Genomic DNA, 24781 nt, shown 5'->3' with positions numbered 1-24781 from the left:
ATTTATCACAAATTACCATACATGTTATAGCTTCTGAATAAAAAGACTATATCCTACTAAATAAAAAGCATTGAAATTCAAACCCAGAAGACAGAACAAGAGGAAAAGACTAACCCACACTGCCTTCTTGATTGTCAGTTGTTTCTTCATCAGTTCTTTGAATATCTTTTTGTTTTCCTCTTGTGTACATGTTAAGATTCCCCTAAAAATGTTTAAATAAAATCCATTATTGTTTAGTATGTTTATTTAAAATAAATCCAGTAGGTTCTTCCAACCTTACTTAAATAATGAAGATATTTCTAGTTATAAACTCTTACAACTCCAGTAATAACTCTGCTGCTAAGTCGCTTCAGTCGCATCTGACTCTGTGCGACCCCATAGATGGCAGCCCACCAGACTCTGCCGTCCCTGGGATTCTCCAGGCAAGAACACTGGAGTGGGTTGCCATTTCCTTCTCCAATGCATGAAAGTGAAAAGTGAAAGTGAAGTCACTCAGTCGTGTCCGACTCTTAGCGACCCCATGGACTGCAGCCTTCCAGGCTCCTCCATCCATGGGATTTTCCAGGCAAGAGTACTGGAGTGGGGTGCCATTGCCTTCTCCAAGTAATAACTCTAGTGACTGATAAATGCTGAATAAAATGAATAATTTAACCAAAAGAAAGGATAGGGACCACAGAAAAAAGGTTAAACTGGAAATTATGAAATCATCCCCTTAATGGAAGAATATATTTACTTCTTCTGTTTCATTAAATACTTCCAAGTCTTCAAGTTTTCTCATTCGCCGTCTACGCTGCTTCTCCATATCATCCATTTTTTGAAGCACAGCTTCAGCAGTGCTTAAAAAAAATGATACAAACATAAGCTAAAATTGTCAAAGAGTAATATATATATATTTTAAAAAGTAGTATGTTTTTAAAAACTTAATTTTTCTTCCATTATATTCTTCAACTGCTGGAATTTTAAATATCTTTATAAGAAGCACTGATTTACTACTATAAAAGTTTTAGCTATTCTTTGTAAGAATTTCAATACAAATATAGTTAAATGCACATACAGAATTATTACAAAGTCCTCTAATGATCACTTTATACTTTACATAAACGGAATGCATTTAACATTCATGCTAGTCAAAATTTAGTCCCCAACGAAAAGTTTTTGTCAGCTAAATCATGTTCATCTAAATGAGTTTTACTTACTTTGTTATAAGTTTGTCAAACAGTACAGACTGGTTCACACTACCGTAGCGGCTTCTGATCCTACAACTCCGGCGAACTTCAATATCACCGTTCTCTTCATGCAAGTGTTCTGTTTTTTGAACTATGTTTCTAGTCCTCAATGACCGAGTAACTGCAATTGCTTTGTCTTCACAGATGTGTACATAAAACAGAAAGATTTGAAATAACAGCATTTATAAAATAATTCTAAAGTGAACAACTGAAGAGCTATACTTTCATGTAACAAAGTTTTAGTTTCTTGAACTTACCCTTATCTTACGTAAAAATAAACAACACACACCTACCGAAAGTCCGATCATACCACTCTCAAGAGAAAACATACATATATAAATAATACAAAGACTTGTATATAGTGTTCAAAGCAGTTTTGTGACAGCCCCCGAAATGGAAACAACCCAAAATAAATGTCCATCAAAAGACAGACAGACCAATTGCAAGAAACAACCTAAGTGTCCACCAAGAGGTGAATGGATAAAGAATATGTGGGACTGGGAACTTCCTGGTGGTCCAGTGGTAATCACTCCACACTTCTACTGTGAGGGTCTGGGTTCAATCCCCAAGCCCTGGTTGGAAAGCTAAGATTTCACAAGCTGTGTGGCATGCCACCACCCCCACAAAAACAAACCCAACAAACAAACAAAAATCCCCCACAGAATATGTGGAATATACACACAACAGAACAGTGTTCAGTCATAAGAAGCAGGACATGCTGTCATTGACAGTAACACGGACGGACCTTGAAGGCATTATGCTAAATGAAGTAAGTCAGAGAAAGACAAATACTAAATGACATCACTTATATGTATGATCCAGGAACAGAAACTACAATAATGGTTACAAAGGACTAGGTGGGGAGTAAGAGAAAGGAGAAGACTGTTGGTCAAAGAATACAAATTTTCAGCCACAAAATGAGTAAGTTCTGGAGCTCTAACATACAGCAGATTGATTATAGTTAATAATACTGTGAAGTGACGTCACTCAGTCGTGCCCGACTCTTTGCGACCCTGTGGACTTTAGTTTACAAGGCTCCTCTGTCCATGGAATTTTCCAGGCAATAGTACTGGAGTGGGTTGCCATTTCCTTCTCCAGGGGATATTCCCGACCCAGGGATTGAACCCAGGTCTCCTGCATTGTGGGCAGAAGCTTTACCGTCTGAGCCACCAGGGAAGTCCTACTGGATACTTAATGTTGCTAAGAGAGTGCAGCTTGAATGTTCTCAGCAATAAGATAAATGGTAATTACATGATATGATGCAGGTGTTAGCTAAAACCATGATAATTATCATTTTGTAATATATAAGGATCAAATCAACATTCCTTGTCCTCCTTAAATTAACACAGTTATATATCAATTACATTAAAAGAAGGCTAAGGAAAAAAAACTGTGGTATATCCATATAATGGAATACTACTACTCAGCAACAGAAAACAACTCTATGGATGATTCTCAAAGAACGGATGCTGAATAAAAGAAGCCAGACAAAAAGAACACATACTGTATAATTCCATTGATATAAAGCTGTAGAAAATACAAAACTGCTCTACAGTGGCAGAAAGCAGATTGGTGGCCACTTAGGAACCTTGGGGCATGGAAGGCATGGAGAGGAGCTGGGGAAGCCAGCACCGATTATAATGGGGCCTGAGGAAATTCTGGGAGGTGGTTATCTTTACTACTTTCTCATGGTGATGGTTTGACAGCATACACTTGCATCAAAACTAAACAAACTGTATACTTTAAATATGGACAGTTTATTGTATGTACCTCAGTATGCTTGTAAACAAAAATTGAATATTTAAGAAACTTTAAATGCCTTTAACATTACTTACCTTCTTTGCATTCTTCTTTTTTTTTATCAGCCTGCTGTCTGGCCAACTGCCTATATTAAAAAATATATTAAATAACTCAAGATAATTGACATAATTTTAAATCCTGTATTTCATAATATTATAAACTAGGACAATGGAAAAATATGTTTATATAAGTTATGGCTAAATAAAGGCTAAGAACCCTGTTGTGAAATTCAATGATATACAGTTGTCCCTGAGTGTGAGGAAGGGATTGGTTCTAGGGTCCCCCGTGGATACCAAAATCCAAGGATGCTTAAGCCTCTTAGAATTTGCATATAACCCATGTCCATCCTCTTGTATACTTTGTCATCTCCAAATCATTTGTAATACCTAATACAATGTAAATGCTACATAAACAGTTGTTCAGTTCAGTCGCTCAGTTGTGTCCAACTCTTTGCAACCCCATGGACTGCAGCACGCCAGGTTTCCCTGTCTATCACCAACTCCTGGAGCCTGCTCAAACTCATGTCCATTGAGTCAGTGATGCCATCCAACCATCTCATCCTGTCATCCCCTTCTCCTCCTGCATTCAATCTTTCCCAGCATCAGGGTCTTTTCCAAGGAGTCAGTTCTTCCCATCAGGTGGCCAAAGTATTGGAGCTTCAGCATCAGTCCTTCCAATGAATATTTAGGACTGATTTCCTTTAGGATTGACTGGTTTGATCTCCTTGCAGTCCAAGGGACTGGAGATATCAAGGGAACACCTCACGCAAAGATGGGCACAATGAAGGACAGAAATGGCACGGACCTAACAGAAGCAGAAGATACTAAGAAGAGGTGGCAAGAATATAGAGGAACTATACAAAAAAGATTACAACGACCCAGATAACCATGATAGTGTGATCACTCTCCTAGAGCCAGACATCCTGGAATGTGAAGTCAAGTGGGCCTTAAGAAGCATCACTATGAACAAAGCTAGTGGAGGTGATGGAATTCCAGTTGAGCTATTTCAAATCCTAAAAGATGATGCTGTGAAAGTGCTGCACTCAATATGCCAACAAATTTGGAAAACTCAGCAGTGGCCACAGGACTGGAAAAGGTCAGTTTTCATTCCAATCCCAAAGAAAGGCAGTGCCAAAGAATTCAAACTACCACACAGCTACAGTCATCTCACATGCTAGCAAAGTAATGCTCAAAATTCTCCAAGCAAGGCTTCAACAGTTTGTGAACCAAGAACGTCCAGATGTTCAAGCCGGATTTAGAAACGGCAGAGGAATCAGAGATTAAATTGCCAACATCCATTGGCTCATAGAAAAAACAAGAGTTCCAGAAAAACATCTACTTCTGCTTTATTGACCACACCAAAGCCTTTGACTGTGTGGATCACAACAAATTGTTGTTAGTGAGTGGTAAATTCAAGTTTGGCTTTTTGGAACTTTCTGGAATTTTTGGTTGGAAAATATTTTTGATCCACAGTTGACTGAAACTGCACATGCAGAATCAGCGGATACAGAGGGTCAACTGTATGCATTAAGTCTTAGCTAAACAGAATTAATCAAACCATAGTATCTTACTTAAAACATGAAATGAAATCCTTATCCTAAGTATTTAGGTATAACTGAACTGAGCAGTGGGCAAAGGGAAGACAAGGTGTTTTATACAACAAGAATATAGTGGTCCCACATCCTTGAGGACCTAAGAACACATAGAAATTAGTGACATGTTAATTTTCCTCTAAGAACATGTGCTGGCTACAATCTTCACACGACATGCATTATCCTTCACAGGTAGAACAGTCACATTTGTGAATCAGATATCCCATCTACAAACTGACATACAGAATCTGCTGGATTGGAAAGAACATCTTCCAAAGGCTTTTAAAAAAAAGTATCTTCCTCTCATTTTTCCCCAAACCCATTGAAGCAAACAAAGAAGTAAGTCTCATTCATTCATTATTTTTAGGGATTCAATTTTCCATACCTGGATAGGGTACATATTTCCTGATAGCTCAGTTGGTAAAGAATCCACCTGTAATGCAGGAGACCCTGGTTCATTTCCCAGGTCAGGAAGAACCCCTGGAGAAGGGAAAGGCTCCCCATTCCAGTATTCTTGGGCTTCCCTTGTGGCTCAGTTGATAAAGAATCTGCCTGCAACGTGGGAGACCTGGGTTTGATCACTGGGTTGGGAAGATCCCCTGGAGAAGGGAAAGGCTTCCCACTCTAGTATTCTGGCCTGGAGAATTCTATGGACTGTATAGTCCATGGAGTCTCAAAGAGCCGGACGGGACGGGACAGTGTGACTTTTACTTTCATTAATTAACCTATAAATCAAGCTCTTTCCAAGTGGGCTGGTTATACCCTTGGAATTTCAAATAGGACACTTTAAAATGAAACCATCTTATTCTAAACCATCTATCCAGCTAACTCACGCATATCTTCGTAACAATGTAAGTCATCATTACACTTCCTTAACTCTTTTGGAACATGCTTTAAGAATGAAGAACAAAACAAAAAGAAACACTCTTCAGCAATCCATCTACAGATCAAGGGCTAGTTTGTTGACAGGTTCATAGAGTCTCCTCATGGAAGAGCCCCTCTCTCCATACCATGTAGGTCTACACTTCTACAAACAAGGCCCCCTAATAGATGCTAGGGATACAAAGACTAAAGCAGTGTCTTTTTTCTTTTTTGTCTGTAGGGGAAGGGAAGCAATTTCCTACTTGTAGGGGTTGCTATACCTTTTCTTAAACAGCTAGATAATAAATATTTTTGGCTTGTCAGCTGTACAGTTGCTGTCATAACTACTCATTGAAGTAGGAATGCAGCCCTAGACAGAATGAATGGGCATGGCTGTGTTCCAGTGGAACTATTTACAAAAACAGGTGTCTGGACTTTTGTCAATTCCTGAGAATATGATGAAAGCTATGGGTCTTTTCTCCCTAGAAAACTGCATATACACATGTAAGTTTAAAACATTATTTCAGAGTTTTCATATGTCACCTGAAAAAACACTATTAGCGGACCCTAGTTAAGAACTTTAGGACCAAACAAATATATAGTCTTCCCTCAAGTCATAGTTACTCAAATCTTTCTGTATTATTCTAACAACCTTGGTTCCCTGGTCTTTGAGTCCAAATAGACTGAAAACAAAGGGTTAGTGGATAAAAACACACAGAAAGACATAAAAAAATTACTACAATCAGGCAAACTGGCAATAGCAAACAGTCATCCTGGTAAGAAATAGGAAAACTAGATAAAGCAGAATTCAAAAATACTATAGGCCATGTTATGTAAGTCTTGTACAAACAGATCCTGATGTTATCTATCTAAATTACAGCCTTTGCAATAATGATCTGAATACAGGGAATTCTTTTAAAGATAGGAATTATCCTCCACAGGAAACATATAAAGAGCCAGCCAACAAGCACAAGAAAAATTACTCAACATTATTAACCATCAAAGGCAGGCAAGTCAGAACCACGAGATACTTTATACCCGCTAAAATCAAAGAGAAAAACTATGACAAGTATTGTGAGGATGTAGACAAAGTCGGATCCTCATACAGTGCTGGTGAGAATATAAAATGGTACAGCTGCTATGGACAACAGTTTGGCAGTTCAACATTAAAACAGAGTTACCATTCAACCCAATAATTCACTTCAAGGCATATACCCAAAAACCAAATCTCTATGTCTACATAAATATCTGTACACCAGTGTTCATATCATTCAAAATAATCTAAAAGGGTAAATAATTCAAATGTTCATCAACTAATGAGTGGATAAACAAAATATTCATATAATGAAATCTTATTTGAGAATAAAATGAAGTGCTAATAGACACAATATAGATAAACCTTCAAAACACTGTATCAAGTAAAAGAAGCCAGACACAAAAGGCCATTGTATGATTCTGCTTGTATAAAATGTCCAGAACAGGCAAATAGATAGAAAGTAGATTTAGAAATCTAGAGATAGAAAGTAGATTTGCAGTTCCCAAAGGGCTGGGGATGGAGGGATAATGGGCATTGGGTTTCTTGTTAGGGTGAAGAAAATGTCTTGAAATTAGATAGCAGCAACACTTGCACAGTATCACTAAATATTCTAAAACCAATGAATTACACTGAAAAATCATGAATTTTATGGTATGTAAATTATATTTCAATGGTTATTTTAAAATAATAAAAAGAAAGGAATTCAATATATTTTAGGAGTATTCTAATTTAAAACTACCAAGTCACTCATCTTTAAATCAAGATTAAAACAGCATTTATTTTAATACATTCCTTTAACACCAAGCACAATGTTTTACAAACCTGAGTAACATACAAAGCCTTATAAAGATTTTGAGGATTTCCTATATTAAATTTTTTATGATTATGTACAAGCCAAACTAGATATAAATTCATTTGTTTTATACAAATAAAACTATAAAAACAACCATCAACAAAAATATTAACAGAATACACTGGAGGTTTCCTGACACAAATTCTATTTGCTGCGTGAATGTAATTCAGATTGCTACGGGTTTCTCTTGAGTTTAGCATGTTACCTATCATGCTTGTTGTGTATCTGGATGACTCAATTCATCCTCTTCTCTTATCTAAAGGGCTCTAAACCTTCATCTGAACAGCATGTATGACATCACATCACATAGCTTTCTCTTAGAAGCAGATGCATTGTTTATGTATCAAGGTCAGACTGGGTTCTTATCTCATGACCTTGAGATAACTAAAGCAGTACTGCTGCTGCTGCTAAGTTGCTTCAGTCGTGTCAGACTGTGCGACCCCACAGACAGCAGCCCACCGGGCTCCCCCATCCCTGGCAGTACTAATTGGTGCCAATTGTAAACATAAATGTAGAGCCTGAAATTGTATGGCTATTCTCTATAAGGCAGCAAGTTAGATGATTTAGAACATTTATTTTTTTCTTCAGGTCATGAAAGAAATATTTAAATTCTCATTAAGAATTCATGGTCCTCTCCTCCCAACTTTACTCTAAGAAGGCAAATTTTAGAAATAGTGGGGTAACTTAAATTGTGTTTCAATGATTCTAAAAATTGTAAACCCCCCCATTGTAACATCCCCCAAATTGGGATGTATAACTGATGGTACGTCATAGTTTTAATTTTCAGTGTTTTTTCCTTTCTGTCTCATAAAATAATGTTGCATGTTTCAATTGTTGCTACCTTGGATTCCATGAAACACAGTAGTAGGTATTCCATGAATGTGCTCAGTCATGTCCAACTCTTTGTGACCCCATGGACTGTAGGCCACCAGGCGCTTCTGTCCATGGAATTTTCCAGGCAAGAATACTGGAGTGGGTTACCATTTCCTTCTTCAATTCCATGAACAGCAGATGAAATAAGATGCAGATTTAAATATATATAATAATAGACCAAGTAAATAATTGAAAAATAACAGTAACAAAGAAACAAACTTAAAAGGGCACAACCTCACTTATCTTGAGAATCTGTTACACAATAGAATAAAAAAATTCTACTTGAGAGTAAGTGGGCTTACATTTTTTATGAGAAGAATTAATGTAAAAATAATTATTTCATCAAAACAAATTTTATTCTAATTGGCACCCCCCCCAATTTGTATTAAGCCCACCAAAATGGGGAGAAAAGTGAAGGTTCTGAGCTAATTAAAGTTAGATTTAAATTTTGCCTGGGCCAAGTAAACTCAAGCTCCATAAAGTATATACTTCCTAACTCACTGAAACTAATTCCTTGAGTATTAAAATGGGATTCATGCTATCTACCTCAGGGTTCCTGAGAAATATTTAAATATGTATAAAGCCACCTAGTCCCACTGAACAAGTCAAAAACCAAAAATAAAGGAAAAACATGTTCTGCCTCCTTTGTGAAGAGTTTTAGAAGCATACCAACAGAGATAGTCATAAAAGACTTTGAATTGGTGAAAAACTTGACAGCAAGCAATCAGAAATACAAATACTATCTTGAATAAAGCTTTTTATACGTGCTTCCCAGGTGGCATTAGCAGTGAAGAACTCGCCTGCCAATGCTGGAGTTGTAAGAGGCCAGGTGTAACCCCTGGGTTGGGAAGATCCCTCGGATCTTGTCTGGAGAATCTCATGGACAGAAGAGCCTGGTGGGCTCCCAATGATCGTAAAGAGTCAGAGGTGACTGAAGCAACTTAGCATGCAAAGCATAGGCTCTGAATCAGAAGCATATATAAGCAAGTTACAGTCATAAAGTCTCTTTAGATTACCCTAGTACCCAGAACTGATTCTGTATCAACCAACCTTGTCAGCTGCACTCACACACATAATAGATACTGCCTTTGAATAAGAAAGTAACAAACCTAGTACATATTAAATTTTTAATTCAGTAATATTCATTTAGTACAATTTCATTTCAAATAAATTTCATTTTATAACTTGAACTCTTGATCAGTTAAGAACACACTTAAAAATTAAATGCAAATCCTAAATTAATACTTTAAAATTATTTTGAATTAACATTCAAGCATCTTGTATTACCTTGTAAAATGTCTGCCATTAGCATGTTTCTCCGTTATCACCGTATTCTTATCCAAACTAGAATCTGAAGAATTCTGTGCATTTTTCCTCAAGGACCTTAAAGTACGCCTCTGGTGGTAGGTTTCAACTTCCTTAACTGAAGACCCATCCTTCAAAAGAAAAAATTTAAAAAGCCATTTAAGTTTTTTTCTTCAGTCAAATATTCCAGTTAAACTCCTAAGACTTCTCTCTGATTAAAAAGTTTGTAACAACTGCTTTTAGTACAGTGTTATTTTTGCATCTCCACAAGAAACTAAAATAGTTAATATCTAGAATAATCATTTTATGATAAACAAGTATGAATAATGTCTATAAGGTGGCTAATTTAAGATTTATTAATGGTCATAGTTCTATTTGATAACAAGTAGTCTAGAGTGAAATTTTCTGCCACTGATAAAAAGTTGTACTAGTTCATAACAGTAAGTACTCCTCTTTTTTAAGGCTACAGAAATTAGAAAGATACACAAACCATGGAACCACTGGTGGCAACTTTAAAATAACGAGACAATCAGAACTTTTGGCTTCAGAAACAATTTTGGCTTCAATGACAAAAAGGAGTCATTACTATCTCACACAGTTTCAGTCAGATAACGTAAAAATGAATTTAAAGACTGTTCAAACATGTTAGTTGTTCAGTTATTAAGTCGTGTCCGACTCTTTATGACCCCATGGACCCTCCAGGCTCCTCTGTCCACGAGGTTCTCCAGGCAAGAATACTGGAGTGGGCTGCCACTTCCTTCTCCATTAAATATATTAATTTCTTGTAAAAACCATAGAGCGCCAGGTAACTTTGTTTTTGCTCAAGAGAGACTCTAAGTTAGTGGGTTGGCTTTATAAGCTACAGAGGTTCTGTCATAAAGTGTTCAAGATTTCATACATGCCTCTTAGAAATCACATAAAGGATATTTTTACATTAGAAGAGAAGCAAATTTACCTAGCAACTCTATAATCCTAAATTTTACCACTCTAAAAATTTATAATTTTAGAAAAACAGGCATTTATTTTTTTTAATGAAACATCATTCCCCCTACGCTTCTTAGGCTGGCTTTATCTGGTCATTTCATTATGTTTTACTAGGATATTTTGTCATTTAATTTTGTTTCAGGAAGAACATTTGATTGGCTCACAAGTAAGAATATTTATATCATAAGGACCTGTGTAAGAAACTGACATGCTCTTAAAGGCATGAGAGGACAAGTTAAAAATTAGGTTCTTTATAAGATATTAAGTGATATGTCTGAGTTACACACTTTTATCAATGTGCCCGTATTTCAAGATGTCTGAAAAAAGAACACCTATGCATTTAGATAAGTGCATTATTTTTAAAATGAATACTTACATCTTATATGGATGTGGTGTAACATAAGACTCCAAAAAAAATTGTTTAAGGGTATCTATTTTCAATTTCTCAACTTCCATATGTACTTTTTCTTAAAATGGATCTAAGAAGACATCCTAACACAAGGCATCCTCTTAAATTTACCTTTCTCCCATTTTACAAAAGAAAGTCATATCTCTCACTCATTCTGAATCTTACTATTATGGGCTGCTTCGAGGCATTAAAAATCTTCGAAGAGCCAAACACAGAAAAACACTAACGTAGGTGTTAAGAAAATGAATGACTATGCTAGGCAACAAATCCTTTCCTTTGTTAGATGGTTCCCAAATCTTTGCTTTTAACAAAATTGAAAGGAGACCTAATCAAGCTAAGAGACCATTAAAAATGTTTGGCAAGTGATTTTCTGCACATAAGCCAGAAAAACTGAGTGGCACTGCAAACAAAACTCCTTTCATTACTATCTATTTATTTATATGAACAATGTTTCTCAGCACTTACCTTTACAAAAACAATGAAACATCAAGATGCCAAAACACTGTCCTCAACAATAAATAAGATCTATCCACAGATACATAAGCTAACTGGGTGGGTAGAGAGACTTCAACCACATGAAATCCTAATAAAATATTACTTCCTATGTTTAATCATTTTAATAAAAATATTTTTTGTTGTTTTGATAAGTTGAATATTAATAATTATGATAATTCAATGCACAAAAATTTTATTTCTTGGAGCTCTGTCATGGAAAAGTGGAAAAAATTCAAATTTTGTTTTACAAGTATGAAAGGATCATTAGCAAATGACTTTCTTTTCTTTTTTTTTTTTTTTTTTGCAGCAGAAGTATTGAATTATAATTATGTAAAGAACTTGAATTACATATTCCAGCTGATGCTTTATGAATAAGACCTCAGTTGAAGCCTATATGCTCTCTCTCCTGAGTGTTTGTATGTTACTTTAGAAGTTTCATATCAATTTCTGAATATAAGTTCTCATTTCCATTCATTGAAAATATATCAAGATAAAATGCTGTTAGTTAAGTGGACGGGAAATAAAAATTAAGAGAGAAAAGAATCAAGGTAAAATTTCTGGCTGCTAAAAGAGCTTGTTTATGTGTTAACTTTTAATGTTTCAAGACAGGTATCAAATAACTACGATTTTTAGATTCCAGGGGTTACTTATAAAAGTGTGATACAATAGTTTTATTTTTTAATGTCAACTTTAAAAAAATGACAGAAATTATCTCCTTTGTAACTATTTAAACTGATGTGGGGGATGGGGAGGACCTTAGATGGCAGCTTAAAAATGTAAGAGATTATAAAGCTAAAAAAATTTAAAAACTCAGAAGAAAACATAGGGAAAACTTTCATGATATTGGATTTGGCAACAATTTCTTAGGACATCAAAAGCACAGACAACAAAAGAAAAAGATAAGTTGGACTTCATCAAAATTAAAAAATCTTTTGTACAAAGGACATTATCAATGAAGTAAAATGGAAACCCCTGGAACTAGAGAACGTATCTGCAAATCATGTATTTGACAATGACAAAGGACTGATACCCACAATATATAAAGAAATTCTATACTGTCACAACAATAAAAAGTTAAAAACAGGAAATTCTATACTGTCACAACAATAAAAAGTTAAAAACAGGCAAGGGACTTGAATGGACATTTCTTCAAAGAATATACACAAATAGCCCGTATACACATGAAAAGATGCTGAACATAACTAGTCATAAGGAAATGGAAATCAAACCCAACGGGGGATCACACCAATTAGGAAGGCTGCTGCTGCTGCTGCTACTGCTACTAAGCAGGAAGGCTATTACCAGAAAAAAAAAGAGACAGAGAAAGTAAGTGTTGGCAAGAAAGTGAAGAAACTGGAACCCCTGTGTATACTGTGGAAACTAATATGGCAATTCTTCAAAAAAAATTAAACACAGAATTACCACATCATCCAGCAATGCTGCTTTTGGGCATAATACTCAAAAAAAGTGAAAACAGGGGCCTGAAGAGATATCTGAACACTCCAGTCCATAGCAGCATATTCACAATAGCCAAAAGGTGAAAGCAGAGTTCATCAATAAATGAATGGATTAAAACAATATATAGTACACACAATGAAATGTTATACAGTCAAAAATAAAGGAAATTTTAACACAATGAAATAATATGAGTGAATATACTATGCTAAGTGAAATAAGTCAGTACAAAAGAACAAATATTGTAGGTTTCCTCTTATGAGGCTCCTTGCCAGGGGCTCAGAAGAGGCAAAATGGAGAGTTAGAGTGTGTGTGTGTATGATCTTCTGGCCACTTGGGGAGGATCTCAGTTCTCTGACCAGGAATTCAACCTGGGCCACTGCAGTGAAAGCGCTGAGTTCAAACCACTGGACCACCAGGGAATTCCAGAGATGGTTAATATTTAATAAGTACAGTTTGTTTTGGAAGATGAAAAATTCTGGAGATTGAGAGTGGTGATGGGTTACTGAATAATGTTAATGTACTTAATGTTACAAAACTATATATTTAAAATGGCTAAAATGATAAATTTTGTTATTTATATTTTATTACAATAAAAAAAAGTAAATGTCACCATATTCCTGGGAATTAAAAAAAAAAGGTTTCTACAGAAAAAAAGGAGGGGAGTGCTCAATACTGGGAAAAAAGATTCCCTGAGAAACTCAGAAGACTTAACCTTTAAGCGGTCTAAGTGAATCTGTGATTTGCAGAGATTGGCTTAGTTCATTGTACCTAAGTAAGTACTAAGCATCAAGAAAGGCTCTCAACAGCATGGAGAAAAAAACAGTGTTTTGAGAATCACCTGTACCCGGGCATACACTAGGGAATTTAAAAATATAACTTTCAAAAATGTTCTTTATAAAAGCAGTATAAAAATTAATGTGTGCCCATTACAAATGGAAAAAGTAAGAAATGTACAACAATAAAACTATCACCCTCAATTTCAGTTATCCACAGATAGAAATGGGTTAACCTTTGGATACACAAATCATTCTTTTCCTATGCATACACATTCATACAATTTTAAAATTGAGCTAATATTATTTATGCTTTGCAACTTTTTTCTAGTGATACGATCATTTTCCCAAGTCATGAAGTATTATTCTAAAAATCTTTTTAGATGAATGAATAGTAATCCAGTCATTACATGAATCTATTTAATAAACTGTTTAACAGTTACTTTACAGGGGAAACCTGGCACTCAGCAAGTGCTATAAACCTAGCAGCTACCAATATTATAATCTTTTAACTGGTCTTCCAACTCCCAGATTTGTTGTCTATAATCCTTCTTAAACACTATTTTATCAGATCCCTGATCTAAAAGTTGCAACTTCTAAGCCTAAAATCAACAGCCAGCCCAAAACAAACTGATAAAAAACGGACTATTATTGTCAGAAAACAAGTATACTCTCACAAATGCAGAGCAGCCAACTCCAAGGAGTAATATTCACCACTACATGTCAAAATCTATCCATGCTTTGAGATACTTCACTGAGCTGTGCATTTCTCATTATGTTGTGATATGTTTCAAGTTTTAAAAAATCTCCCATGGGTTGTATATATCAGTGTCAAGTTTGGGTTACTTTTCCAGACTTCTAAATAAACATACAATGAAAAAAAAAAAAAAAAACCCAGTACCTTCTACATACTACAGTGTGTTTATTTTACCTAATAACATACAGAATAAAATGTACACAAACACAACCTAACCCTACTACCCATCCTTAAATGTCTCTTCAGCATGAAAAACAACCCTAACTTCAATGAATTGAAGAGACTCAGCTCTGTGAATGCCCAGAAGGACAATGGCTAGCCTGACTCCAAAAGAAAGGGGAATCTAAACTTACAAAGTTTAAGAAAATAAAATCAAAGAAACAGATTTAAAACAACAACAAAGTATTTTCTGGGAGCCCATACAGGTCAGGGGGAAAAAAATCCTTAAGCCCAGTTGAGTGAGATCATATTCAAAAGGTAAAAGCAAAATGTGGTTAACAGGTAACTTTATCTTTAGAACCTGGAGGTCAACCTCCAAGATCAGATGAAGAAAAATACAAGTTAACAAATATGAATAAATCCAACCATCTTCAAAGAGAAATCTACTCCAAGAAATGCTCTGTCAATAAAAGCATGAATGAGACTAAGAAATACTCAAGTACAATGAGTGGATCAAGGAAGTTTCTGAAATGCATGACTGATGTAAAAAGCAAGCTATAATCAAATCAAATCCACTGAATGTAAAGTCCTGTAATTAGAAAATATTCCAATCACAACGGTATGTTTCATTTTTTTGTATTGGTAAACTTCCTCAGCATGAATATATTACCCCTCAAGACCCAATCCCATGCTCACTAAATAACCCTCTAGCTACAGTCTATCCTACGAAGGAATACTATGTCTCAAAACGGTGTAATAATCCCTACTGGAAATCCTAGCTGGGAAAAAAATATCTTTTCTACCCTATGACAACCACCCAAGTGCTAGCTGCTTGACCACCACATACCACTGATACAGCAAGACAATCAACAAAATATTTACTGTGCAGCTAATATGCTCTAGGTGCTAGGAGTATATACTGCTGAACAAAAGTTCAAAATCCAAATCCCTATGGAGTTCCACTCTGATTTGGGGAGAGAGAATATTTTAAAAGTAGGAAATTATACAATATTTAGAAGGTGGTAAATGCTAGGGAACATAAAACAGAGCAGAGCAGCCTGACAATGAGCAGTTTGCAATTTTCAGTAGGGTTGTTAGGACAAGGTAGTTAGCAAACACTTCAAACAGGCTACTTCATCCAGGTTCTCCTACGTGGGACTTGCAGCGCTAATTCCTCATATAAAGGTGAACTGAGCAAGTTATTTACAGTCTGTGCCGCAGCCCTCTTACCTGTTAAACAAGGATGCCTATCTTATAAAGTTATGAGGAGTGAGTTAATATTTGTAAGATTCTTGGAACACACTAAGTACTATGAGTTCTGAGTTGTTGTTGTTTTTAATTTTAAAAAATGTAAAAGGTAAAGGAACATCTGATGTAGATATCCAGGGAAACAGTATTCCCAGCTGAAGGTAGAGCAAGTGCAAAGGCTCCGGGATTCAATGAGCAGCTAGGCCAAAGTGGCTGGAATAGACTGGGTTTTTCAAAAGGAAGAATGGAAGAGGATGTCATCATAAAGAGAAGGGAGCAAAGATGTATAGGGCCGTTTCTCAACTTTTACTTTATTTAGATAAGGATTTTTGAGCAGAGTGATCAACTGTTACGACTTTTAAAAAGACCCCTCTGTAAGCTATACTGAGAACTCAGACTTTCAAGGGAGGAGGGCATTATATGTAAGGGTGGCAAATAGGGAGGGTAGTCAAGAATCTGTTAATAGACCATGGGAATTCACTGGTGGTGCAGTGGTTAGGACTCCATGCCAAGGGCCTAATTTCAATCCCTGGTTCTAAGACGCCACAAGCCACCCAATGTCACAAAACAAAACAAAACAAATCTACTTTAATAATCCAGGCAAGAGATAACAGCTTGAATCAGCAAGGCAACACTGGAGCAGCTGAGTAGTAGTCAGATTCTGAATATATTTTGAAAGTGAAGCCAACAGAATTTGCTAATAGGAACTGACAGAAGAGTAAAGGATGACTCTAAGGTTTTCAGCCTCAGAAACTTCAAGGAAAAAAAAAAGTGCCCATTAAAGTTGACTGAGGTCTTAACAGTTGAAAATAACTGAGTCCTATATATCAGCCAAGTGTCCATGTAATCGCCTTATGTGCATGATCACATTTAATTCTCATTATCCACGTGATGGGTTTCACCCCCTTTCAAAAAGTACAGAAACCTGCTGATACTAGTAAGCTGATGTTCAGAACTTTTTTTTAAAATTAATTTCTTAATTGCTGAAGTATAGTTGATTTACAGTGCTGTGTTAATTACTGCTACACAGCAAAGTGATTCAGTTACACATAAACATACACATCCTTTATATTCTTGTCCATTATGGTTTATCACAGGAAGAACTAACAGTTGTTTTAAGTGCCTATATTACTTAACCACTACTCAATACATCATTACGGTCACAGGAACTGGCACTGTCCTGAAGATAATAAACACTCAATATTTACTGAAATTAATTAGTTCTTCTGAACAAAGGTTAGTAAGTCTTTGCAACCCCATGGACTGTAGTCTACCAGGCTCCTCTGTCCATGCGATTTTCCAGGCAAGAATACTGGAGTGGGTCTCCATTTCCTCCTCCAGGGGATCTTCCTGACCCAGGGATCGAACCCAGGTCTCCCACGTTGTAGGCAGACGCTCTACCGTCTGAGCCACCAGGGAAGTCTACGCAATACATCATTACGGTCACAGGAACTGGCACTGTCCTGAAGATAATAAACACTCAATATTTACTGAAATTAATTAGTTCTTATGAACAAAGGTTAATAAGTGACAGAGTTCATTGAAGAAGTGTCCAGCCTCCCTAGATCTCCAACAACTTCAGCCTGTGACTGGGAAACAGATCCTGAAAGTCAGGAAATTATTTGTTTTTTCAATTCAGAATCACAATGTCAGAGACTGAATGGGCTCTTTCATTCCCCTCGGTTAAGAAGTTAACTCTGATGAGGCCTCTACCAGAGATTCTGACGATTTCATATCCCGATCTCTCCCTTACCTATGTTTTTCACTCTCTCCCACCATACACACCTCCCCTCAGCTTCAGTCTGACTTACCAGTTCTAACCCTATCTCCCCTCCTGTTTTTCCCACCCCCATGCCTACCCTTCGCTTCAACAGAACTAGACTACTTTCTGCTGCCTTAACTTTGCTATGTACTGTTGCTTCCTCAATTACTGTAACATTTTGTGAACGCGGTCTCCTCCGTCTCTTTCAGCAGCTGGGGGTGGCGGAGGGAAGGTGGAGGGACTCTCTCCCTCAGACTTGATTAAAACTACCAATCAAACATCCCATCTGTACATCAGACCTAGGAGAAGAACTTCTTTCAAGAAGACTATACCGCTCCACCTCCATGGAAACCTACAGACCTTGTTTATAGCTGTTAACATGAAAATAAGGGAAAGGGAACGGGTTGTGGAAGCGGAAGATCCAAGTTCCAACTTTCGATCTACCACTTCCCGAGTCCTTTTTTTTCATCGGTAAGATACGAAACTATCCATTCTCATGGTGCTGTTATGAGGCTTAAGTAAAGAAGACGTAAATGAAACGTCGCTCTCCATCCCTCCACGTTATGCAACCTGGTGTTATTCACGGCATTCGGATTACCGAACTTCTCTGGATCGTAAACGCCAGGTCAGGGAACCTGAGTCACAATCCTTCTATCCACTCGCGGCTCCTAAGACACTCGTTATGCACACAAGTAAGCGCTCGGTAAACGCGCGTGGCTCGCGATCGCTGCGAACCTGGGGCGGCAGCCTGGGCCATCGGTTCCGGAGGTGTGCGAGGTGGGGGGCGGGGCAAGCCGCTAATCAAGGTGGGGCCCCGAACTGCACTTCGGCTGCGGAGACCTCCGGTTTCCTCTTGAGTCAAACCAGGTTAACACAACCTCTCAACAGTCAGCTCTTCTCTCCACCAGACTCACACCCCCCTTCGGGCTCCGATCATGAGAAGCCTTCCATTTTACGCGTCCTCGACAAATACTTCTCCCAACCTACACCCCCTCTCCTCTGCCCCACCCCCAGCCAACTGTCACTCGGATCCCACCGTCCACCCCCATCTCGCAAGGCCCTGCCGGGCAGTGGGCAGCGGGCAGCGGGCAGTCCACCAAGCCGGGCCCCAGGGGCCCGCCCCAGGCCGGTACTCACGCCCGCGGCGGCCGCGGTGACGGCGGACTGCTCAGCGGCGCCGGCCGAGCGGAGCCGCCTCCGGCCGATCTGCTCCAAACTGAGGAATTCGCTGGACAGGTCCAGAGAGTCCGTGGCCGAAGCGGCGGGGTGGCTCTGCAGCTCTAGGCTGCTGCGAAGGACCACCATCTTCTCTTCCTTCTCGCCCTGCCGTCCGCGGCGGGAGACGCACCAGAGTTTGGGCAACAGCCGCTCAGGCGCTTCCGCGCTCCGAATTCTGGCGCCACTCGCGCCGCGCCGCCGGCCGCAGCGCGCGCGCCCGGAATCCCTCCGCCGCCAGTCCCTCCCACGCCGCCACCCTACCACGGCGGGCTCGAAACTTTCCTCTCTGTAGCGCGGAGGGCTTTGGGCCGAATTTGAGCAGAACCCACACCGACGGTATCAGGGACCCGAGGCGACAGTGACGGGAGACTGCTTACTCCTTTTTCTTAGATAATTCCGGCTCGCTGAGCTCGGCGGAGGGACACTACGGGTAGCAGCGCGACGTCCTGTTTGGAATTTTGGCGCGTGGACGCCGGCGGAGGTGGGGGCGGGAAGGGAGGCTCCCGGCCTTTCTGATTGGCTGGCGGGGCCTGGTGGCCCCTCCCCGCCCCTCCCGACACCAGCCCTCCGCTTCCCGCCACGCGGGATTCAAATAGAAAATGCGGAGTCCTTGACTGGGGCGGGAGAATGCACTTGACTTTTGACAGGTTTTGACTTTGCTTCTTAAAGACTCTTACTGATAACCCAAACGAGTTTAAGAGACAGAGAGTTAGAAGCGAGGGGGTAGAGTATTATCGTTAAAGGCATGTTCTGTAACCCAGCGCCACCCTTTTCCGCGATCTTGAGCAAAAGATTCGCCCTGCCTGCTCTTAAATCTCCTAATCTGTAAATTAACTCTAATTTTTAACACCTAAGATTCTAAGATTTTATTATGCCTTACATATAATTGTTTACTACTATTCCAGAAGAAAATAACTTATCTGAAAATAAAGCAGTTACACGACTACTTTGATAATAGCAGCATGCCGAATGATCAGAATGTGAGCGGAGTCCTAGCGAAACAGAAACAAAAGCTATTTATTGATTTGGATGTCTGCGTTTCCTTAACTCGACATGTATTAAATATTTATTGAGCATCTATTACGTCCCAGGCAGTATTCTAAGCACTCGGAATGCAGCTGTGAATAAAAAGCAAAAATGCCCTCGTGGAACTTAAATTCTGATGAAAGGAGGAAGACTAAATACATGATAGGTTTGTTACAAGGTAGTAAGTGTTACAGAGAAATGTGAAGTAGGGAAGGTGAAGGGAAGCGTAAGATTTTAAATAGCGATTAGAGAGGGAGGGCTTCCCTGGTGGCTCAGAGGTTAAAGCGTCTGTCTGCAATGCAGAAGACCTGCGTTCGATCCCTGGGTCGGGAAGATCCCCTGGAGAAGGAAATGGCAACCCACTCCAGTATTCTTGCCTGGAGAATCCCATGGGACAGAGGAGCCTGGTGGGCTACAGTGGTCGCAAAAAGTCGGACACGACTGAGCGACTTCACTTTCACTTTCAGAGAGAGTTTCATGAAGTTTAAGCAGAGATCTAAAGGAAGTTATGTATATCTGGGAGAAGAGAGATGCAAGCAGAAGGGAGCGGGGGACAGCTGGCCAGTGAGATCAAAGAGGAAAATGTTGCTAGAAGCAGTTCCTGCAAGGCCTCAAAGGTTTTTCGCTTTTTATTATAAGTGAGATGAAAAGACATCACAGGGTTTGAACAGAGGAGTGACCTATTCGGACCTAGAATCCCTTTTGCTGCTGCCTTGAAAATACAATACTGGGGACAAACATGTTTTAAAAAATTGTTAGTATGAAACTGAGTTTTAACTGGGTGTCCTGTATTTTTTTTTTGCTAAATCTGGCAATTATAGTTAGGAAGGCGCCAGGATTATCCAGGCAACAGATGAAGTGACACAGATCAGAATGAGAGCCTTGGAGGTAATGAGACATGGTCAGATACTAGGCATGTTTGGAAGAAAGAGCCAACTGAATTTGCTCGTTAATTGGATTTAGGCATGAGGGAAAGAGGAGTAGAAGATTACCCCGTATTTGGTTGCTTGTTTGCTTGAGTTAATGGCAAGATGAAGCTGTACTTAGAGAAAGCTATGGCTAAAGCAAGTTTGGAGGGAATATCTGAAATTTCTTTCCATTCACACCTAAGATACAGAAATTATTAAATATTCAGCACTTAAAATTTGACCTTTTAAGATTTTTTAGAAATGTATGCACCGTGATATATACCACAGCATAATTTATAATGTCAAAAAGCAGTGAACAACTTGAATGTCCCTCAGAGGATCCTTAAGAAGACTGCTGTACAGTCAGTAAGAATTACAATGCAGGACTTCCCTGGTGGTCCAATGGCTGAGACTGTCCTTTGTTAGGGAACTAGATCCCACATGCCACAGCTAAAGATCCTGTATGCCATAACTAAGACTTGGTACAGCCAAATAAATAAACATTTGTTAAAATTATGATGCAGCTGTGTTAATTACATGGAAAGTTGTGCATAATGCATTGTAACTTAAGAAAGTACAAAGACTTGCATATCATACAATTCCATCTTTGTTTTAAAAAATGGATATGTGTATATGCGAATATTTGCATTGGAAAAAACCCAAAGAAACTACAACAAAATATTAATGGTTAGTTTCTGAATGGCAATATTATGGTGGTTGTGTAGTTTCTTTGTACTTTTATCAATTTTTCTGATTTTTTTTGCACTGAATATGTATCACTTTTACAACAGGAAAAAAAAAAAGCTTTCAGATGATTGTTTACCCAATATAAATGAAAGCAAAAAAGAACAATATTTAAATCAGCCTAGTCTGTTCCCTTTTCTTTATGCATTACTGTACCTTGATTGTTGTTGTTAAGAGTTGCTAAGTTGCATCTGACTTTTGCAACCCCATGGACTGTAGCCTGCCAGGCTCCTTAGTCCAAGGGATTTCCCAGGCAAGAATACTGGAGTAGGGTGCCATTTCCTTCTTCAGGGGATCTTTCTGGACCAGGGATCTAACCTGTGTCTCCTGCACTGGCAGATAAATTTTTTACCACTGAGTCACCAGGGAAGCCCTTACCACCTCGATAAGCATTTATAAAAAGACCTTCCACCTCAAAAACATACACATTTATGATTTTGTCTGATACTACCAAATTGACCTCCACAGAAGTTATAGTTGTCATTTTAGGTTTTAATTTTGTTTTAAATAAGCAATGAAATAAAAATTTCAGAACACCAATAGACAGAGGCAGCCAAATGGTTTACTCTGTTCAACATTAAGAAATATCACACTTGCTTCAGCCTTTAGTTGATGTAGTGGGTGATCTGTGTACCCCAACAGGATACATCCAAGTCCTAAACTCTGGGATCTGAAAACATGACCTAATTTGAAATAAGGCTTTTGCAGATGTAATTAGGATCTTGAAATGAGATCATCCTGGATATATGGTGGACCCTAAATCCAAGTCTGGTGTCCTAACACAAAGGAAAGGAAGGCTTGACACACAGACTGATAGAGAAGAAGGTGATGTGAAGATGGAGGCAGAAATTGGAGTAATGTTTATGTAAGCCAAGGAACACCAAGGACTGCCAGCAACCACCAGAAACTCAGAGAGAAGTACGGAGCATTCTCTAAGAGCCTGAGGACAGAACCAGTGGTGCTGACACCTTGATTTCAGGCTTCTGGGCTCCTGAACTGTGAGAGAATAAATGTCTCCCTGTGTGTGTGTGTGTGTGTGTTTAAGCTGCGTGATTTGTGGTAATTTGTTACAGCAGCCTTAGGAAACAGAATTGGTCTGGAATTGGTCTTTGTTGTTGCTGAGTGGCTATCTAGTCCAACTCTTGCGACCCCATAGACTGTAGCCTGCCAGACTTGTGTCCATGGAATTTTCCCAGGCAAGAGCACTGGAGTGGGTTGCCACTTCCTACTCCAGCGGATCTTCCCCACCCAAGGATAGAACCGCATCTCTTGCATTGCAGGTGGATTCCCTGGAACTGCTGTTTAGCAATATTTCTTTCTTTTGCCAAAGTCTTAGCTATGATTGATAGGAATGTCTTTAGGGAAAGAGGGGGGCAGCAGAAACTCAGATTCTTTCCTCTCCTCCCCTGCCCCGACTTCCTAAAGAGGGTCAGTGTTCTTAGCTCACATGAGACAGAAAAGAGAGCTGAAGTCAGAGCTAATCATAATTCCATTATCTCATTTGAGATGAGGTCATAGGTGGGACCCTTTCTGTTCTTTAGTAACAGAAAGTAAACATCAGTTTGAAGAGGGATTTCTCTCAATGTTATAAATCTGACCTTACTTAAATTTGATAGCTAATTTCAGTGATTTCCCACAAAAGAGGAGAAAATCATTAATCACGTGGAGGTGGGGGTGGGTCGCAGTTGACATTGTCCATTTTTCAGCTACTCCAAATTTAAACATTTCTCCTTCAGGAGAGATTTTCTCTTTGGGTGGGTTTGGGCAAGGCAGGGCCCACCACCTTCGATGGGGATCCCACAGGGATGAATACTTCATTTCCCTGTTGACTCGGCCTCCAGGGCTCAGGCATGTTACCTCATCTCAATTACTAAGCCGCTCCTACCTGAGACATTCATCACATCTTGAAGAAGTGACCCAAAGATGCAGGGACAGAGATTCTTCATCACCACCATTCTTGGATCATTGGAGCATTTTATCAGTTTGACCTGACTGTGCTTCTCCAAGCCCCACCCCACTCTCCTCCCCATTCTTCTAGTAAATTTGATTTCCTGTTTAAGTCAGCCAGAGATGGTTTCTGGGGACTTTCCTTGTAGTCCAGTGGTTAAGACCTCGTGCTTCCAATGCCAGGGGTACAGGTTCAATCCCTGGTCAGGGGACTAAAATCTCACATGCCTTGTGGCGTGGCCAAAATATTTTTTTAAAAAAGAACTCTGGTATAGAGGCTTCAGGTCAGAAAAGGGACTGTCACCGGTGGTTTCCTATAAGGGGCACAGCATGAGACAGACACCCCTATCAGATGTGGAGGGAGGGCCAGGAAAGAGGATGTGGAAGTGAGGCAGAAAGACACGTCATGATTCTAGGATGTGGTTTTCAGACATTCTGTCTTTATCAGCCTCCTCTGAACATAGTTGTTTCTCAATTTGCCCATGAAAGGTGTGGTACACAGCCCTGAGGCATAAGCATGGGTCCTAGTACTATTGCCTCTTTCCCACCCCATTCTAAGTAAGATTGGTAATAATAATAGTATGGCATTCCAACCCAGCCCAACTCCCCACCCTCAATGATGAGGTGCTACACCCCCACCCAGAGCTCACATAGCACATGGCTGCCTTAGCATTTATTGCTTTATGTTAAAATTATCCCACCTGGGAAAGTTGTAATCAGATAAATGCAAAATAAGTGACAAAGGAATGCCATTTTTTGCCTATATTTTTATTTTTTTAATAAACATAAACATACTCAATGTGATATTGAGGTAGAGGCTTGTTTCTTTTCTTCTTCTTTTTTTTTTAGAGGCTTGTTTCTTAAAAGTAATATAGCCACATATATTAAGGGACCTGGAAAATATTTAAAGCTATTAGCCCAGGAATTCTACTTCTAGGACTCCTTCCAAACATAAATAATCAGAGGCGAGGACGAAGGTTTACGTGCAAAGATGTTGATTGCAGCTTTATTTGTAGGAGTAAGATCTGAAAATATATATATATACAACAGTAGGGGGAAAGTTGGGGCTGCACAGGTGGCTCAGTGATAAAGAATCTGCCTGCCGATGCAGAAATGCGGGTTCAATTCCTGGGTCGGGAAGATCCCCTGAAGAAGGAAATGGCAACCCACTCCAGTATTCTTGCCCGGAGAATCCAATGGACAGAGGTGCCTGGTGGGTCACAGTCCATGGGGTCAGAGTCAGACATGACTGAGCTACTCAACAAGGGGAAGAGCTAAGTAAACAATAGTCTGTCCATGTAGCTTTTTATATTGATGTTGATAACTTTGATTTTTTAGAAAAGTATTA

General features: G+C 38.9%; 1 protein-coding gene across 2 annotated transcripts in view; it reads right to left on the bottom strand.

Annotated features, from left to right (window-relative positions):
- ATAD2 (ATPase family AAA domain containing 2) overlaps window positions 1-19285 on the bottom strand; it is a 66965-nt gene extending 47680 nt beyond the window's left edge. For both annotated transcript variants that reach the window (XM_040261871.1, XM_040261872.1), the window contains exons 1-6: window positions 18728-19285; window positions 9528-9676; window positions 3062-3111; window positions 1197-1362; window positions 734-836; window positions 115-202 (exon numbers count right to left, since the gene is read on the bottom strand). In XM_040261871.1, coding sequence (XP_040117805.1) covers window positions 115-202; window positions 734-836; window positions 1197-1362; window positions 3062-3111; window positions 9528-9676; window positions 18728-18895 — 724 coding nt within the window. In that variant the 5' untranslated portion in view covers window positions 18896-19285. The remainder of the gene's footprint in view (window positions 1-114; window positions 203-733; window positions 837-1196; window positions 1363-3061; window positions 3112-9527; window positions 9677-18727) is intronic.
- Window positions 19286-24781: the final 5496 nt, after the last annotated feature.

Source organism: Oryx dammah, unplaced genomic scaffold, assembly GCF_014754425.2.
Source record: "Oryx dammah isolate SB20612 unplaced genomic scaffold, SCBI_Odam_1.1 HiC_scaffold_19, whole genome shotgun sequence".
Taxonomy (NCBI): domain Eukaryota; kingdom Metazoa; phylum Chordata; class Mammalia; order Artiodactyla; family Bovidae; genus Oryx; species Oryx dammah.
Note: the sequence above shows the minus strand (reverse complement) of the source record. Positions and strands in the feature narration are given on the sequence as shown.